Here is a 19029-nt window from a genome sequence, read left to right as displayed (position 1 = left end):
TGCTTTCCCAGCCACTTTAGCAGGGAGTTGGATCGGAAGTGGAACATCTGGAACACTAACCGCCAATCATATGAGATACTGGCGCTGCAGGTGGTGGCTTATCCCACTACACCACAGCGCTGCCCCCATGAATTTAGTACTTTATAAGGGTATGGAAGTTCTATGAACAGGAAGAAGGTCTTAATTGTTTTATCAAATATGCTAAGGACAGTGCTGCAGAGAGAATAAGCCATCTAAAAACAATGATGTTTGTTTTACTTGAACTTTATCTAAGAGAAAGAATAGACATGCTAACTTTTAGATTTCCCAAATTTTAATTATTCAAGTCTTGCTTTATAGTTAGTATTAACAGTTAGATTTTCATATTTATATTTCAAGAATGCTTAATATGACATTGGATTTCTGCAATTTGCAATTCAATGCCTGAATTATGTTCTTAAGAATTATATTCTTAACATTCATGTTTTTATTCTCACATAAGCTTGCATAAATTTTTCAGAATTCTATAATAGCATGTAGAGAAATCTTAAACTGAACATTATAAAGTACCAGGGCCAGCACTGCCACACAGCGGGTTAAGCCACTGCCTGCATCACCAGAATTCCATATGGGTGCCGGTTCAAGTCCTGGCTTCTCCACTTCTGATCTGGCTCCATGCTAATGTGCCTGGAAAAGCAGCAGAAGATGATCCAAGTACTTGGGCCCCTGCACCCAAGTGGGTGACCTGGAAGAAGCTCCTGGCTCAGTGCTAGCCATTGCAACTGTCGGGGAATGAACCAGAGGATGGAAGATCTCTCTCTTTCTCTCTTTTTCTCTTTCTCTCTCTCTCTGCAACTCTGCCTTTCAAATAAAATAAATACATCTTTTAAAAAATTAAGCATTATATTAGGGCTGGCGCTGTGATGTAGCAGGTAAAGCCACTGCGTGCAGTGCCAGCATCCCATATGGGCACTGGTTCAAGTCCCAGCTGCTCCACTTGTGATCCAGCTCTCTGCTATGGCCTGGGAAAGCCATGGAAGATGGCCCAAGTCCTTGAGCCTCTGCAGCTGTGTAAGAGACCTGGAAGAAGCTCCAGGCTCCTGGCTTTGGATCTGCGTTGCGACCACTTGGAGAGTGAGCCAGTGGATGAAAGATCTCTCTCTCTCTGTGTCTCTCTCTCTTCCTCTCTCTGCCTCTCGTAACTCTGCCTTTCAAATAAATAAATAAATCTTTTTAAAAAATTAAGCATTATAAAGTATTTCATTCAAGCAACCAAGCATCATGAAGTTAATCTAGTTATGTGGAAACTAGCCTTCTTCCCCTGCTTACAATGATCATCTCCTTGCCTCTCTGATTAGCAGAATATGAGAAAAGATAACACATCCTTAGCAATGCATCGTAATGAAATACAAAGCTGGGGGGAATGACTTTAACAGACAGAAAATATTATCTAATTTTTATTCATTTTCAGATTATTAGTTAGGTTAAGTATTATTTACTGAGCTTTTTGCCTCTTCTATTTTATCTTTTGTAACTTATTCATGTCTTTTGTCTACTTTTCAGTTTGGAGGGGATGGAGGTCTTCTTTGATTGACTTTGTTAGAGCTTTGAGATTGGAGGTATAAGTATTATATACCAGAAATAATTTCTTCTGCTGTCTAATGTTGTTTTGGTTTTGTAAAATACTCTTAGGATCTTTTTTCACTTGACATTACGTGTTGAACACTTTCCCATGCTATTGACTCTTTTTTGTTTTTTTAAAGATTTATTTATTTATTTGAGAGGTAGAGTTAGAGAGGAAGAGAGAAAGATCTTCCATACGCTGGCTCATTCCCCAAATGCTCCCAATGGCTAGAGCTGGGCCATTCCAAAGCCAGGAGCCAGAAGTTTCTCCCTCATCTCCCATGCAGGTACAGGGGTCTAAGCACTTGGGCCATCCTCTACTGCTTCCCCAAGCCATAGCAGAGAGCCAGATCAAAAGAAAAGAAGCCATGACATGAACTGGCACCTGTATAGGATGCCAGCACCACAGGCAGAGGCTTAGCCTACTGTTCCACAGCGCTGGCCCCACCATTCACTCTTTCTTGGCAGTGCCATTTCAGATGTCTGCATGAAATTGTTTATTAGATTGTAAAAATAATTTATTTTGTTTATTTCCTATTACTGAGATTAGGTTGTTTTGTGACCTGCAATTTCTTATGTTTTTTTTTTTTTAATTTAATGAATGCATTTTATCATAGATACAATTTTAGGAATACAGTGGTTCTTTCTCCCATACATACCCTCCCTCCCCCCAACTCTCACCCCACATCCCTCTCCCTCTCCTATCTCCTTCTTCATTATATTTCATTTTCAGTTTGACTTTATATACAGAGGACCGGCTCCATACTAAGCATAGACAGTTTGCACCCACTAACACACACACAACATATGGAGTATAGTTTGGGAACAAAATTTGCAGTAGATTCTCATAGTACAACTCATTAGGGATGGAGGTCCTATATGGGGAGTAAGTGCACAGTGACTTCTGTTGTTCCTTTAACAATTAACACTCATATTTATGACATCAGTGATCACCCAAGGCTCCTGCCATGGGCTGCCAAGGCTATGGAAGCCTTCTGTGACCATAGACTCCATCGGTATTTGGACACGGCCATAAGCAAAATGGGTGGTCTCTCCTCCCTTCAGAGAAAAGTACATCCTTCTTTGATGACCCTTTCTTTCTACTGAAGTCTCACAGAGATCCTCCGTGTAGGATATTTTTTTCCACAGAGTCTTAGCTTCCATGCCTGAAATGCTCTCACAGACCTTTCAGCCCGACCAGGAAGCCTCAAGGGTTGATTCTGAGGTCAGAGTGTTATTTACAATGAATGTCATTCTAGGAGTCTGCTGTGTGGCCTGCTTCCCATATTGGACTTTCCTTCCTTTTTAATTCTAGTATTATTACCAGGCTCTTGATGTTATTTATATGATCACTTTTACACGTAAACCTATCTATATGTTGACTTTAACATTTAATACGATCATTTTAACAGTTAAGATAGCATTTATACCACTGATTTTTATGGATTTGGAGTCCTGTGACAAGTTTTTAGGCTGTACCCTTAGAAGTAAGTCTGTAGGACTATATGCAGAACTATACAGCTTTACAGTTATAGACTACCTCCTCCCTCTCTTATTCCCCCTCTTATTTTTAACTGGAATCTTTTTCCAATTGACTTAAAATACATATGGTTAACTCTGTGTTACATGAAGAGTTCAGCATATAATATGAAGAAAAGAAACAGAGAAAAAACAAAACACAACAAAAAGGATATACATAATAAAAAATAAATAGTGATAAAACTGTCCCTTGACAGTCAGGTCAAGGACTATTCAAATCATTGATTCTAAATGTGTCAATTTCAGTTCTATAACATTCATTTTAGGAGCACTATTAATTCTCCCGAATCAGGAAGAACATATGGTATTTGTCTCTTTGGGACTGGGTTATTTCACTAAGTATGAGGTTTTCCAGCTTGCTCCATTTTGTTGCAAAATGACCGGATTTCATTCTTTTTTTACTGCTGTGTAGTATTCCATAGTGTACATATCCCACATTCTTTATCCAGTCTTCTGTTGATGGGCATTTCAGTTGCTTCCATGTCTTAGTTATTGTGAATTGAGCTGCAATAAACATGGAGGTTAGATAGCTCTTTTGTTTACTGATTTCATTTCCCTTGGGTAAATTCCCAGGAGTGGGATGGCTAGGTCATATGGTAGGTCTATGTTTAGATTTTTGAGGTGTCTCCATACTGTTTTCCATAGTGGCTTTTATCAGTCTACATTCCCACCAACAGTGTGTTAGGGTGCCGTTTTCCCCACATCCTCTCCAGCATCTGTTGTTTGTTGATTTCTGTATGAGGGCCACTCTAACTGGGATGAGGTGGAACCTCATTGTGGTTTTGATTTGCATTTCCCTGACAGCTGGAGATCTGAACATTTTTTCCTGTGTCTGTTGGCCATTTGCATTTCCTCTTTTGAAAAATGGCTGTTAAAGTCCTTGGCCCATCTCTTAACTGGGTTGTTTGTTTTGTTAACTGCGGAGTTTCTTGATCGCTTTGTAGATTCTGGTTATTAATCCTTTATTTGTTGTGTAGTTTGCAAATAATTTCTCCCATTTTGTTGGTTGCCTCTTCACTCTGCTGTTTCTTTTGCTGTATAGAAGCTTCTCAATTTGAGGTAATCACATTTGTTCATTTTGGCTTTGACTACCTGTGCCTCTGGGGTCTTTTCCAGGAATTCTTTGCCTGTGCCAATGTCTTGAAGGGTTTCCCCAATGTGACCTGCAATTTCAATCATATATGGTCTAGTCATTGTTCCTCTTCATATTAATAAACTAAATATTTATTAGATAATTAATAAGAATATAATTGAAATAAATTTATTTAATCAAAAGCATTTTTTTCTTGTAAAATTTTGCATTTTCAAACTAGAATTATTTTTATTTTGAAAGATAACAGGGCCGGCGCTGCAGCTCAATAGGCTAATCCTCCGCCTTGCGGCACCGGCACACGGGGTTCTAGTCCTGGTCAGGGTGCCAGATTCTGTCCCGGTTGCCCCTCTTCCAGGCCAGCTCTCTGCTGTGGCCTGGGAGTGCAGTGGAGAATGGCCCAAGTGCTTGGGCCCTGCACCCTCATGGGAGACCAGGAAAAAGCACCTGGTTCCCGGCTTCGGATCAGCGTGGTGTGCCGGCCGCAGCGGCCATTGGAGGGTGAACCAACAAAAAAGGAAGGCCTTTCTATCTGTCTCTCTCTCTCTCACTGTCCACTCTGCCTGTCAAAAAAAAAAAAAAAAAAAAAAAAAAAAAAAAAAAAAAGAAAGAAAGAAAAGAAAAGAAAAGAAAGATAACAGAAATGAAGGTTTTCTTAAAACCTGCCTTTATTGGCTTATTCTTTTTTTTTGTTTAATCTTCCATCTGCTGGTTCACCTCCAAAATGGCCACACTGGTCAGCGCTGTGCCAGGTTAAAGCCAGGAGCCAGGAGCCAGGAGCTTCTTCCAGTTCTCCCACATAAGTGCAGGGACCCAAACACTTGGGTCATCTGCTGCTGCTTTCTCAGGCACATTAGCAGAGATCTGGATTAGAAGTGGAGCAACTTCAACTGGTGGGATTTGAACTGGTGCCCATATGGGATGCTGGTGTCACAGGCATGGCTTTACCTGCTACACCCCAATACTGGCTCTCATTGTCAAATTCTTAAAGTATGCAGTTATAATACCCAGGAATGTTTGTGCTTAATATTTAAGGAAATAGATGACAGTAGTAAAGGCGGGTTATCTGATAAGTCATTCTAAGTTAATTTTTTTCTTTAAAAAAAATGCTCAAAGCTGTCATTAAAGCAGGTTTTACTTCAGCAAAAGTTAGAATTTAAGTACTTAGGTCTGTTATAAGGCTTCTTTTTAGTTGTGTTTACTGTAAAGATAAAACCAGAGGAACTTTCTGATGATCTTAGGAATCTTAATTATGGGCTTAATAATCTTAATTAAGTGACAGATACACTTTCATCTTCTAGCTTTTATCAAATTATAGTACTCCTAATTTAAAATTTCCTTTTCCATCGTTTGTTAATAGATTCCCTTCTTAATAATACACAATGTTGAGTCATGACAGAGAGATAACAAACAGGTCATTGTTTAAAATAATGTGCACTGTGTTTGATGGCTGTGAATTTTTGTTTTGAATTGGTTTCATTATACAATTTTAGTTCAAGAGTCTGATACATAATGTATTTTAACTCTTTAGTTCAAGAGGCCGATACATAACTGTATTTAACTTGTATTTAACTTGGTGTGCTATGAAGATACTTATTTTAGCTACATTATTAGCAGCTTCCAGTGTTCCTTAGGTTATTCTTTTTTTTTTTTTTTACAGATTTATGCATGTTGATATATTGTTTGGATGAGTAGGATTTTCTAATTTGACAGAATAATTATTTGTAAGTTTTGAGTTTATGTATTTAGGACAAATTCCTTTTCCTATAGTTATCTATGCATACACAGAAATTCAGTGTTTGAATTAGGTTCTGCCTCCCTTTTCAAGAATGTAGTTACTTAAAAGGTAGCATACCTAGGGCAGTATCTGGAAATCAGGTTGATATAGAGAAGTGCAAACTTGCAGCTTCTCCAAGAATATTCTAGGCCACAAGGGGTGACATGAGATGAAGTTTAGAGCATGGGAGGGTCTAAATTATGCATGAAGGTGGGAGATGGAGGGTACTGTATTAGTTGTAGATAGGAAGCCAGGCAGGCCACCCTGGCAGTGCAGAGAGCAGAACAGCTGCAGAGGCACAGCATGCACTGGTGTGTGCTTTCTGTGACAAGCCTGTTGCAGCTTACAGCTTGCCAGACTGTCATTCCCATCTGAGCTTGCCACCAAGTGATTTCAAATAAAAATCATGACAGCCATGGTTAATCTCTTTCCCTTACCTCAAGAGCAAATCCATGAACATGTATCAGATCTGTCTGTTCTTCATTGCTATCCTCTTAGCTCCAGCTGTGGTCATCTCACCTAGATTTCTGTAACAGCTTTCCTGATTCTACGTTTGCCCTTTTACAACCTGTTTTCCAGAAAGATTTTTTAAAAAAGAGAAGTCACATGTCATCCTTCTCCTCATTAATACTTTCTATTGAATTGTAATTGCATTTGGGATGAAATTTAATTTCCTTACAAAATCCTAAAAGGTCCAATGTGATTTGTTCCCCAACTACTGACTGACCTCATCTCTCCCTCCATCCCTGCCTCCTGCCTTGAGCTCCCACATCACTGGCCTTTTTGTTTCTCAAGTGTGCATATTCAACTTTTCTTTCTTTCTTACTTCCTCTCTTCCTCCCTTCCTTCCTCCCTCCCCTTCCCTCCTCTCCTCTCCCCTTCTCTCCCCTCCCCTCCCCTCTCCTCCCCTTCCCTTTCTTTCCCTTAAGATTTATTTATTTGAAAGGCAGAGTTACAGAGAGACAGAGGCAAAGAAAGAGAGAAAGAGGTCTTCCGTCTACTGGTTCACTCCCCAGATGGCCACAATGGCCAGAGCTGCACTGATCCGGAGCCAGGAGCCAGGAGCTTTTTCCAGGTCTCCATGCGGGTGCAGAGGCTCAAAAACTTGGGCCATCTTCCACTGCTTTCCTAGACCTTAGCAGAGAGCTGGATCGGAAGTAGAGCAGCCAGGTCTCCAACCAGTGCCCACATGGGATGCCAGCACTGCAGGTGGCAGATTTACCTGCTAGACCACAGTGCCGGCTCCTATTCAATTTTTCTTTTCCTCGTGCTTTGCTTTGTTGCTTTTTTCATCACTTAGTTCTGAATTCAAGTGCAGCTTCTTCAGGGAGGCCTTCCCTTAGCATTCCTTCCAAAGTTAGTATCTTTCAAAAAGCTAATCTAATGCTTGTTTCATTTATTCACATTTTGTTTTCTTTGTTGCACCTGATTCTGTAATTTGAACTCATTCATTCAATCTTTAATTCATTCAGTGAATGTTTATTTTCTACCTAGTTTATAGTAAACATTGTTCTAGGCACTTGGGATTCATTCAGGAACAACAAATGACAATAAAATGGCTATTTTTATGGAATTCCCATTAGTAGGGCAAAGAGAGAAGCTGTACATAATAAACATGATATATAACTACATTATAGCTATGTTAGAAGAAGGCAAGAATAAAAGAGAAAAATGGAATATGGTAAATGGAGATTGGGACATCTGAATGGTGGTTGGGGCAGAATGAATATCAGTAAGGCCTGGTTGAGCTGATTTTTAAAGCAAGGTCTTGTCTTTCTTTTACTTTTAGCTTCAGCAAGAGTCAGCAAAGTGAAAAAGTACTGTGCTGCTTCTAACTTTCATTCCACTTGGGGAAAAAAGAATATCATCATGTCAAACATTACAATTGACCCAGATGTCAAGCCTGGTGAATATGTCATCAAGAGCCTCTTTGCAGAATTCGCTGTTCAAGCTGAAAAGAAAATTGAAGTTGTAATGGCTGAACCCTTGGTGAGTAGAGCTGACCTATAAATCTGAAATATTTTCTTGACTTTTGTATTAGCCATTAGATACAAAATTTCCAAAGGAAAAAGTATACTTGAAAAAAATAATAAGGGACAGGCTAGGAGTGCGGTAGTAATCTAGAAAGCTTCAATGATTTCGGAATCTACTTTGGTAAGTTACTGCAGGTCACAAAAGATCAAGAATGTACCTCACCAGTGGGAACTGTGGGGCCAGATAAAACATAACAAGAAGTAAAGGCAAGTTTCAGCTATTCTGCAAGTTGATGCTCAGATTGTAGCCAAACAAAATAAGCAAGTGGGCATGTGTTTGCACTTACAGTACATGAGACCTGCGTAGAGAAAGTGAGGAGCTGTGAGACTAGAGCCCATGGTGAGGAGGAAGGGACTGAACGGCTGAGAACATTGAGGTCAGATTCTCATGAGTTGTAAATGCTGTCATGGTGGATGATACACTGCTTGCTGAGTATGAGACAGAGAGTTTGAGGGTAGAGACTCATTTGCTGTTGTACATGGGTGAGGCTGGAGAGAAAGGGTCCTTTGAGTAGGGCACCAACAGTGGATTATGGTTGCAGAAGAAAGAGAGGCAATAAAAGTGAAATCAATAGAACTTGACAAGTAATTAAATAGGAGTGGCGTTTTGAGAGACAGTTTGGGGTAGAGATGTTTTGAACTGTTAGGAAAAGTGGTAATGTATTTACTTGGGTTAGGAAAAGCAAATAAGATAATTTTTCATTTGTGAACGTTAAGCTTGAGTTACTAGTGACCTAACCCTGTGGCCTTGCTTGATTGGCAGTTGGAAATTCTTGTAGAGCACTTACAAGAGATGGTAACTAGAAATACAGATTTTGGTGCCATCTGTATGAAGCTAAAAGAGCAGATGATGATTGCAAAGGAAAGAGAGCAGAAAATAGAATTCTTATTGCCAGTAATGGAGGCAGAGTACAGTGAATACTGAGACAAGAGCTTACTGGGTTTGCAGGTAATCTTGGCTGATCATTAAGAGCACAGTTTTAGCTTATTGATACAACTTTAGGAAGTAACTTTGGGTTTGAAGGCAGTGGATATGTGATGTACCAGGGTCATAGTGTAGGTTAGAAGGAGATGGTAGTGAAGAAAAAGAGAGGGATATAACAGCTGACACAACTGGATTAGGGATAGATACTCATTGCCAGTTTGAGACTCAAGAGGGATTGGTGCTTGTTTCAGGCCCAGAGCAAATGAGTGGCAGAGTGAGGAGTTGGGCACAATGGCAGTGGCTTCAGAACCTGTCTCCTTCCTCAGAGAGGGGAGGTGATAACCTTGGGGAAGTAAAAAATGGTGTTATCATTGTTATATGCTTTTCATTTTCACAGTGAAGTAAGACTTACACTTGCTCATTATGGGCACAAGTTTCTTTCTGATCATTAAGTGGAGAAAAGCATCTGTGAAATAATGTGTTTTGTGTCTAATACATATTAAAAGATAAAAGATTGTTTGTCAAGTGTGTATTTCAGAGCTGTGTAAATCTCTGTAGTCAGTTTAAATTATTCCATGATTGTATTTTGTAATTATGATTAATTTCATCCTAGTATATATACTTTAAAATGTGAATAATGTGAAGTTCTGGTTTAGAAATGGGGCTTTCAAAAGCTTATAGACATGAATGAATGAGTATAATGTTTAATTTTAAATGTGCTTACTCTACAAAATGTTAGTTTTCATTTTCAGTGGTCTCTAAATTGTATGATAAATTACTAGCCTGCTTAAATAGCATACAGGAAGAAAGGGAACTGTTTTTATGGATTGTAATTGACATGTATGTGTGCATATTAATGAGGTTATAGTATGATAATAGATATATGCAATGTCTAGTGATCAGAATAATCACTTTTTAAAAATACACATTAAAAGTTTTATTAAAAGATTTTCAAACATATTAAAATAGGCATTATAATATTAAGAATATTCAGGATCCATCACTTAGCTTCAGCAATTTTCAACTCATACAGCACATTTTAAAAACACTTTATCTGGGGGTCAGAGTCATGATGTAGCTGGTAAAGCTGTCACCTACAGTGCTGGCAATCCCATATGTGCGCCAGTTCTAGTCCCGGCTGCTCCACTTGTGATCCAGCTCCTTGCTAGTAGCCTGGAAAAAGCAGCGGAAGATGGCCCACGTGCTTGGGCCCCTGCTATCCATGTGGGAGACTTGGAAGAATCCTGGCTCCTGGCTTCAGCCTGGTGCAGTCCTGTCTGTTGCAGCCATCTGTTGAGTGAACCAATGGATAGATAATCTCTCTCTCTCTTTCTCTCTCTCTCTTTCCCCCTCCCTGTTTCCCTCTTCCTCTCCCTCTTTCCCCCCTCCCCCCTCCCTCTCTGTAGCTCTTTCAAATAAATAAATAAATCTTTAAAAAAGAAAAAAAAAACTTTCTCTGGGGGTGGGCATTTAACCTAGCAGTTAAGATGCCTACATCCACATCAGAGTTCTAGATTAAATACCTAGCTCTGGCTTCTGACTCTGGCTTGCTGCTAATGTAGTCCCTAGGCTGCGATGACGATGGCTCAGTGACTTAATCTTGGCACCTACATGAGAAACCTGAACTGAGTTCCCAGCTCCCAGCTCCCGGCTTTCAATTCAGCTTGGCCCTGGCCAATGATGGCATTTGGAGAGTAAATCAGCAGTTGAGAGAACTGTTTCTCGCTCATTTGCTCTCTTTCTCTGCCTCTCAAATTAAAAACAAGTTAATTAAAAATTTCTTAATCTGATTTATAAAATATTTTATAGTAGTACCATTGCTGTATGGTTCTATCAACTCTCAAATAGTGTGTTCATTCTTAAAGAAATTTAAATTTTGGGCCGGCGCCGCGGCTCACTAGGCTAATCCTCCGCCTAGCGGCGCCGGCACACCGGGTACTAGTCCCGGTCGGGGCGCCGGATTCTGTCCCGGTTGCCCCTCTTCCAGGCCAGCCCTCTGCTGTGGCCAGGGAGTGCAGTGGAGGATGGCCCAGGTGCTTGGGCCCTGCACCCCATGGGAGACCAGGAAAAGCACCTGGCTCCTGGCTCCTGCCATCGGATCAGCGCGGTGCGCCGGCCGCAGCGCGCCGGCCGCGGCGGCCATTGGAGGGTGAACCAACGGCAAAGGAAGACCTTTCTCTCTGTCTCTCTCTCTCACTGTCCACTCTGCCTGTCAAAAAAAAAAAAAAAAAAGAAATTTAAATTTTGAAATGTAAAGGTCTTGAGAGGGAAAGTCTTAGAAGAAAACATGGATGAAGTCACCTAATTTTGCTGAGGCTGTTAGATGCTTTTTTTCAATCCTTCACCATCCTTTTTCTTCTGTTGCTGTTGTCACTGCACTCCTGTAGGCTCAGGCTCTGTCACAGGAGAGCATTGTGGCAGTTTCTGAACAGTCACAGAAGGGTCCCTCACCTTTCCATTTTCCCCTCACCAGACTTGCCTTCATCCAAAACACAAATGTGAACACCTTTCTGCTCACTTTTCATTGCTAGAGAGTAAATTCGAGTTTTGGTAGATCATTCCAAGTTCCTCATATCTCATGACAGGGTGTGTTTAGTGTCTTATGGTCCTCCTCTCTTGGTGTATGCTGTGATGTGGAAAGTATCCTCTGTGTGTGCTTTGGTCCTGAGATGTGTGCTCTTATTTCTCTCTCAATCAAAAATGCTTTTAAAGCATCATCATCCTTCCTAACTTTCCACTTGTTCCCTTTGTCATGGACATCATTTCCACATTAAATGGGTCTTTGTATCACCATAATAGTTCGCACACACTCCTTGATTAGATTATGTCATATTTATGGTCAGTTGCCTACATGTTTATGCCCTCTGATGTGAGTTACTTTATGCCTGCAACCAGATCTTTATCATCTCTCTCTGCAGCAGTGTCCTGGTGTAGGTGCTTTGTAGAAGGTACTTGGTAAAGGTTTTTAACTTAAATTGAATTTAGCCTTATGAAACATTGTGGTGGCCTGAGCCCTTTGCCTAACAAAACACAATGTCATTCTTCTAGTCTGAGCTTCTAATAGTTCTTTCAGAATAGTCTGATAGTATTTTATTCATTCATTTAACAGGTAATTGCAGAGATATCTCTGGCAATGTAATCTATGATGAGGTTATAAAAATTATGGCCAATCGTGTCAATGATTCCATCAGAATACAGGTGTTTCTACCCTATCCTCACATTGAAAGTGGAGCGGCATCCCTGCCTACTCTTCTTAACACAATAGAAAAACTCCAAGTCCTCATATATTACAGATTTATCCTTTACGTGTCTTTTTACCAGCATAATTTCTGCTGATCTCTATCAGGGGTCTGCCAGCCTTGTTTGTATTTATATCTAGGTTTGAATGAACTGGAAATCCTTAGTGTCAACATAATGAAAATATAATATATTTAACCTAATGCTGCCACAATGTTTATAACACAGCCTCAAATGCTTTTATTGTGATTTCATTTATTTGGAATCTATTCCATACCCCCCCCTTTTTTTTTTAATAAACAGCCATCAAGATATAACTCTCTGGGTCCTTGAATGAAAATCTTGTAGAGTACCTTTAAAGAAATAACACCCAGGGCTTGTCAGATGCAAGGAGGCTGGCTTGGCTGTGGTCAGTCAGACAATAACTCACAGCAGAACTTAGAATGGCTTCTGCTGAATGAATTTAATCCACTATGAAAATGAGTGAATTGGCTTTTTCATTCTCATATTAGAAAATGTAACGCAAGGAGGTGAAAGAGGCCAAAAGATTCGAAGATTAGCTGAGCTTGATTTTTGGCCATAATTTCATTTCTATTTTAGAAGATTCAGGAAGGACAGTCATTGATTGGAATTGCAGCTTGCAAACTATGTAATCCAATACCTTAGCTGGCTTGCTTTCTAAAAGGAGATGGATCAATCCTAGGTAATGACCCAGGCGTATCCAGCTTTATCTATTAATCTTTTAGATTGCCAATGAATAGAAAAGAAGATAGCTCCCCCCTCCTAAAAAAAGGACTTATACTAGTTTTTCAGAATATGAAACAGATATGTATGTTAGTCTCTGTTTCTTTCAAACTGCATTTTGCCGATATTTTTGCCTTCTCTTCACATTTATTTTGACATGTCATATTTAAGCCTGAAGCACTAAACCACTGATTAGGAGCATAGTGTATGTGGAAGCCTTTTTGACTGTGGTCTCCAGTATATAATAATTTGGGTTATCAGTGTAAGATATTTTTCAAGGGATTTGAGTCCCTAGAGGACGTTCCTCAAGTCCCTGAGTGGGATAGTTTAGGCTATGGCTGCTGGCTCTCTAGGGAGCTAGAAACAGAAGATAATGATTTGGTGCTATGGTATAGAAGGCTTAAGCCTCCACCTGCAGTGCCAGCATCCTATATGGACACCAGTTCAAGTCCTGACTGCTCCACTTCCAATTCAGCTCCCTGCTAATATGCCTGGCCCAAGTGTACTTGGGCACCTGCACCCATCTGGGAGACCCAGAAGAAGTTCCTGGATCTTGACTTTGGCCTGGCCCAGCCCCAGTCTTTGCAGTCATTTGGGGAGTGAACCAGCAGATGGAGATATCTGTCTCTCTTACTTTCTCTCTGGATCTCTGCCTTTCAAATTAATTAATTAATTAATTAATTTCTAAGAAACAGAAGATAAGTTGGGTTTTTTTAATATGATATATAGGCCAGCGCCGTGGCTCAATAGGTTAATCCTCCACCTGGCGGTGCCGGCACACCGGGTTCTAGTCCCGGTCGGGGCGCCGGATTCTGTCCTGGTTGCCCCTCTTCCAGGCCAGCTCTCTGCTGTGGCCCGGGAAGGCAGTGGAGGATGGCCCAAGTGCTTGGGCCCTGCACCCCATGGGAGACCAGGAGAAGCACCTGGCTCCTACCTTCAGATCAGCGTGGTGCGCCGGCCGTAGCACGCCAGCCGTGGCGGCCATTGGAGAGTGAACCAACGGCAAAAGGAAGACCTTTCTCTCTGTCTCTCTCTCTCACTATGCACTCTGCCTGTCAAAAAAAAATTTTTTTTTTGATATATAAATTTTTACTAGCTTCCTTGTCTTCATGCCGATAACTTAACTCCTGTATCCCCAGTCCATATCGCTCTCCTTTGCTGTTTCCCAAGATAGACAGTTCCTCTGTGGGTAAGGTAGAGGGAACTGCCCTTGGTGAACTTTTACTGCTCCTCTCCTATTCTCCTGTCCTTTGGTTTTAACCCTATAGAAATTATTTACTACAACTGGTGGAGGTGGTGGTTCAGGAGAGAATGTTGGCTTTGAGTGGGTTCAAGCTGCTGTCTGTAATTGTGAAGATAATGAAAGGGAGGATCTAAATCTTTCTTAAACAATTTTTCATAAGCATTCATTTTTCATAAGCATTTCTTTCATTTTTCATTTCAATTTTTCATAAGCATTTCATTCAGCCCCCTCATTTCTGTCCTCAAGTTTGGCCAATACTCTGTGAGTTCCCATCCTCTCCAATTCCTGAGTCTTTGTGGAGTTTCAAAGCATCAGCTGGCTTGGCTTTCCTGACTGCTGGGCAAGCTTTCCTGTGATTGTGCCACAGTGTTGTCTGCTCTGTGGTCATCTCTGTGATTTTCCAGAATCAGCCCCACTTCCAGCTTGCTGTCCTAGATCTCGTGTAATGTTCTTGTCCTTTGCTCTCTCATTAGACCATCTGCTCCACATGGCAGGGATTGTTTTCCATCTTGTTTGTAGCAGTATCTCAAGGGCTTGCAACAGTGCCTGGTGTTCTGTGTGCCCCAAGCATAATTTAGGTGATTGAGTGAGTGAATGAATGGGCAGACCTCAGACTTTGCCTTGTGCCTACTTAGCAGCCACCGTTGTTTGAGGAGAGGAGTTATGCTCTGCCATCTGCTTTTACTCCTCTTCTCCCATTCTCCTGTGCTTTTGGTTTTAGCCCTTTAGAAGTTATTTACTGTTGTCTTGTGAAGGGAGTAGTATAGAAGAGAATGTTGTCTGTGAGTGCCTTCCACCTGCCAACTTTGTTAATTATTGAAATATTTCAGTATCCTTATAATCTGGCTGTTCCAGAATCTTTTAAATAAATTCTCTTGTTTTCCCTGGAAACTACATGTTGCTGTTAGTATTCCATAAATATGTATATCAGTTATAGACTCAAATAGGAATATAAAAGAATATGAGCCTTAGGGTCAGTATTAACGATCTATACTATTATGAAAATATTATTGTTTTGAAAAATAAAAATAATTCTAGATATTATATAATAAAAACATCTCTCCATTCTTGACCAAAGTGATCGCTGTCAACAATTGTGGTTTTCATATATATTGTTTTTTTTTTTTTTTTTTTGACAGGCAGAGTGGACAGTGAGAGAGAGAGACAGAGAGAAGGTCTTCCTTTGCCGTTGGTTCACTCTCCAATGGCCGCCGTGGTCGGCGCTCTGCAGCCGGCGCACCGCGCTGATCCGATGGCAGGAGCCAGGTACTTATCCTGGTCTCCCATGGGGTACAGGGCCCAAGCACCTGGGCCATCCTCCACTGCACTCCCTGGCCACAGCAGAGAGCTGGCCTGGAAGAGGGGCAACCGGGACAGAATCCGGCACCCCGACCGGGACTAGAACCCGGTGTGCCGGCGCCGCAAGGCGGAGGATTAGCCTAGTGAGCCACGGCGCCGGCCCGTATATATTGTTTATCCATTTCTTCAGCATCTGCTGTCTCCTTTTAAAAGGATTTATTTATTTGTTTATTTGAAAGGCAGAGTGACAGAGGAAGGAACAGAGAGGTCTTCCACCTGCTGCTATACCCCCCCAAATGCCTGCAACAGCTGAGGCTTTGCCAGGCGCAAACCAGGAGCCAGGAAATCTATTGATTCTCTCACATGGGTGACAGAAACCCTACTACTTGAGCCATCACCTGCTGCCTCTCAGATGCATTAGCAGGAAGCTGGATAAGAAGCAGAGGTGGGACTCAATTCCAGGCTCCCATGTGGGACGCAGATGTCCCAAAAAGGGGGTTATCCTGCTGTACCATGACACCCAGCCAGTGCCACCTGTTTTTTTTTTTTTTTTTTAAGATTTATTTATTTATTTATTCGAGAGGCAGAGTTACAGAGAGGGAGAGACAAAGAGAAAGGTCTTCATCCACTGGTTCACTCCCCAAATGGCCACAACAGCTGGAGTTGAGCCAGTCTTGAAGCTAGGAACCAGGAGCTTCTTCCCAGGCTCCCACGTGGGTGCAGGGCCCAAACACATTGGGCCATCTTCCACTGCTTTCCCAGGCCATCAGCAGAGAGCTGGATCGGAAATGGAACAGCTGGGATACAAACCAGCACCCATATGGGATGCTGGCACCACAGGCGACAGCTTAACCCACTGTAGCACAGTGCCGGTCCCTTTACCAGTTTTAAAAAACACAAATGGCGAGGGTTGATGTTTGACTTAGTGGTTAAGAAGCCTGCATGCCATATCTTAGTGCCTGGATTTGAATCCTGCTCCATTCCTGATTTCAGCTTTCTGTTAATTTGCAAATGCAAGCAGGCAGTTGTGATGGCTCAGTATTTGGGTTCCTGCCACCTGTGTGGGAGACGTGGATGGAGTTCCTGGCTCTGAGCTTCAGCCCAGCACAGTCCTGGCTGTTGTAGGCATTTGGGTAATGGGACAGCGGATGGGAGCTCTGTCTGTCTTCTCTCTGTCTCTCCAATAAGAAATAAATCAATAAATAAGAGTTAACATTTGCAAATGGAGAAGATATATATGTTTTGTAGATTTTTTTTATATTATTTGACAGGTAGAGATATAGATAGTGAGAGAGAGAGACAGAGAGAAAGGTCTTCCTTCTGTTGGTTCACCACCAAAATGGCCGCTATGGCCCGCCCTGCGCCGATCCGAAGCCAGGAGCCAAGTGCTTCTTCCTGGTCTCCCATGCCGGTGCAGGAGCCCAAGCACTTAGGCCATCCTCCACTGCCCTCCCGGGCCACATCAGAGAGCTGGACTGGAAGAGGAGCAACTGGGACTAGAACCCAGCGCCCATATGGGATGCTGACACCGCAGGCAGAGGATTAACCAAGTGAGCCATGGCACCAGCCCCTGTAGATATTTTTAACAGTGTAAGTTGGAGATTATTCTGTGTCAACCCATATTAATTTATCTTATCCTAGCAATTGAATGTTATTTCAATAAATGAAAGGGCCAATTTTTTTTTTTTACCAGTTCTTATTGATAATTAGCTTTGGATTTATCCCAGTTTGAGGCTACTTTGAAAAAACTGCTTTAGTAAACATTTTCGTATATAGTCTTTGCATTCATGTATGTGTGATTACAGAGAAAACTTTGTATTCTTTTTAGTTATTGTTTGTGATGATGGGTTGCATAGACTACAAACATTTTTAATGGCTTTTCTTTAAAAATAGTTGCCTGCTTGAGCAATGATTAGGGCTTTTTCAGCCATACTATAATTAAACTGAGAGGTCAATACAAAGTCCTTGATTAGTAATTTATGTTTAATGCAGTAATTTATTTTGTGTCTTTGTATTGATGATAACATGAGCATTCCTTTTGCATTCAAAAATCATTTCCATTCTTACTATGGAAAAAATCGCCCATCCCCCATTTCCTGCTTCAGAAAGCTTTGCGTAGATGTTGGATCTTTAGAAAACTTTGAGGAGGAGTGAATTTGTTGAGAAATAACAAGGGTAAAATACAAGGCGACGGTGTGAGTGTTTCTCAGAAAGTTATCCCTCTCTTTTTATTCTTCTGTTTGGCCATTATTGTGTTACATAAACATAGTACATAAGTAACAAACTGCTTAGATTAGGGGTTCTCAAAAATATTATTAAAGGTCTTTAGACTTAAAATTCACAGCGAATCAGGGGACCCAATAAGCCAAATAGTTGGGGAAGACACTGCTTTCCGTTTCCTTCCCTCAAGGCGCATCTGAGATGCACAGCTCATGTTGGGATAGTAGCTTTCCTCTGCAAGCTCACCGGATTTCAAGCTTAGACACTTTTAGAAACCGTGTTCTCCAGGACACGGTTTACTGTGGGACTTGCTGTTTCACTTAAATTTTAGACCTGGCTAACTGACTGTTTGTAAAGAGTCATCATTATGTTGCATGTGTATAATTTTAGAAACTCAAGGTTTGTCTTCTAAGATAATTATCTGAAGTATGCTTAGGCTGTGAAGGCCCTTGTGTAAGGATATGCCACACACCTACAGGTGAAGAAGTAAAGTGTCATGGATTCAGATATTTTCTTGACCCCAATTAAATAGAAACAAGAGTCTCTGACAGTTAGATTGGGAATTTTTTAATATTTTAGTGGTAATACATTTGTGATCTTATTTTCATAAAGATAGGTCATAAACGAGAGAAGGAAATTAGGACTTTGCTGGGTAGAGACACTTCATGAATATACATACTTCTAAATTTGCTTTATTTCATAGAAGAATGTGTATTTTTCCATCATACGTATTTAATATAAGAATTCAATTAAAAGAACATAATGAAAAAACCAACCATCATATATTTAAACATAATCTAATTCCAGACATTTCTTGTGAATATATACAGGAAGGTAGATAGCTATATGTGGGGTATCCAGCAAGGCAAATAGGTAGCAAAACACAAAAGGGATCATATTACACATGCTATTTTATTCAATTTGTTTGAATTAATAGGACAGAAAGAAACTAAAATGAAAATGAGCTAATTTCAGATAAATATTTCTATTACAAAAAGAGTAGCTTTGCCAGCGCCGTGGCTCACCAGGCTAATCCTCTGCCTTGCGGCGCCGGCACACCGGGTTCTAGTCCTGGTCGGGGCGCCGGATTCTGTCCCGGTTGCCCCTCTTCCAGGCCAGCTCTCTGCTGTGGCCCGGGAGTGCAGTGGAGGATGGCCCAAGTGCTTGGGCCCTGCACCCCATGGGAGACCAGGAGAAGCACCTGGCTCCTGCCTTCGGATCAGCGCGGTGCACTGGCCGCAGCGCACTGGCCACGGCGGCCATTGGAGGGTGACCCAACGGCAAAGGAAGACCTTTCTCTCTGTCTCTCTCTCTCACTGT

At 41.2% G+C, this 19029-nt stretch overlaps 1 protein-coding gene across 18 annotated transcripts in view; it reads left to right on the top strand.

Moving 5' to 3' along the window:
- FRYL (FRY like transcription coactivator) overlaps positions 1-19029 on the top strand; it is a 298493-nt gene that overhangs the window by 138086 nt on the left and 141378 nt on the right. For 17 of the 18 annotated variants that reach the window (XM_051831505.2, XM_070068188.1, XM_070068186.1 and 14 more), the window contains one exon: positions 7798-7997. In XM_051831505.2, coding sequence (XP_051687465.2) covers positions 7878-7997 — 120 coding nt within the window. In that variant the 5' untranslated portion in view covers positions 7798-7877. Of the gene's footprint in view, positions 1-5896; positions 5956-7797; positions 7998-19029 lie in introns of those variants that run through there. The other variant, XM_070068184.1, reaches the window with a different exon arrangement.

This window comes from Oryctolagus cuniculus, chromosome 2 (assembly GCF_964237555.1).
Source record: "Oryctolagus cuniculus chromosome 2, mOryCun1.1, whole genome shotgun sequence".
Classification (NCBI taxonomy): Eukaryota; Metazoa; Chordata; class Mammalia; order Lagomorpha; family Leporidae; genus Oryctolagus; species Oryctolagus cuniculus.
The sequence above is the reverse complement of the archived record's forward strand: the minus strand, read 5'-3'. Positions and strand labels throughout refer to the sequence as shown.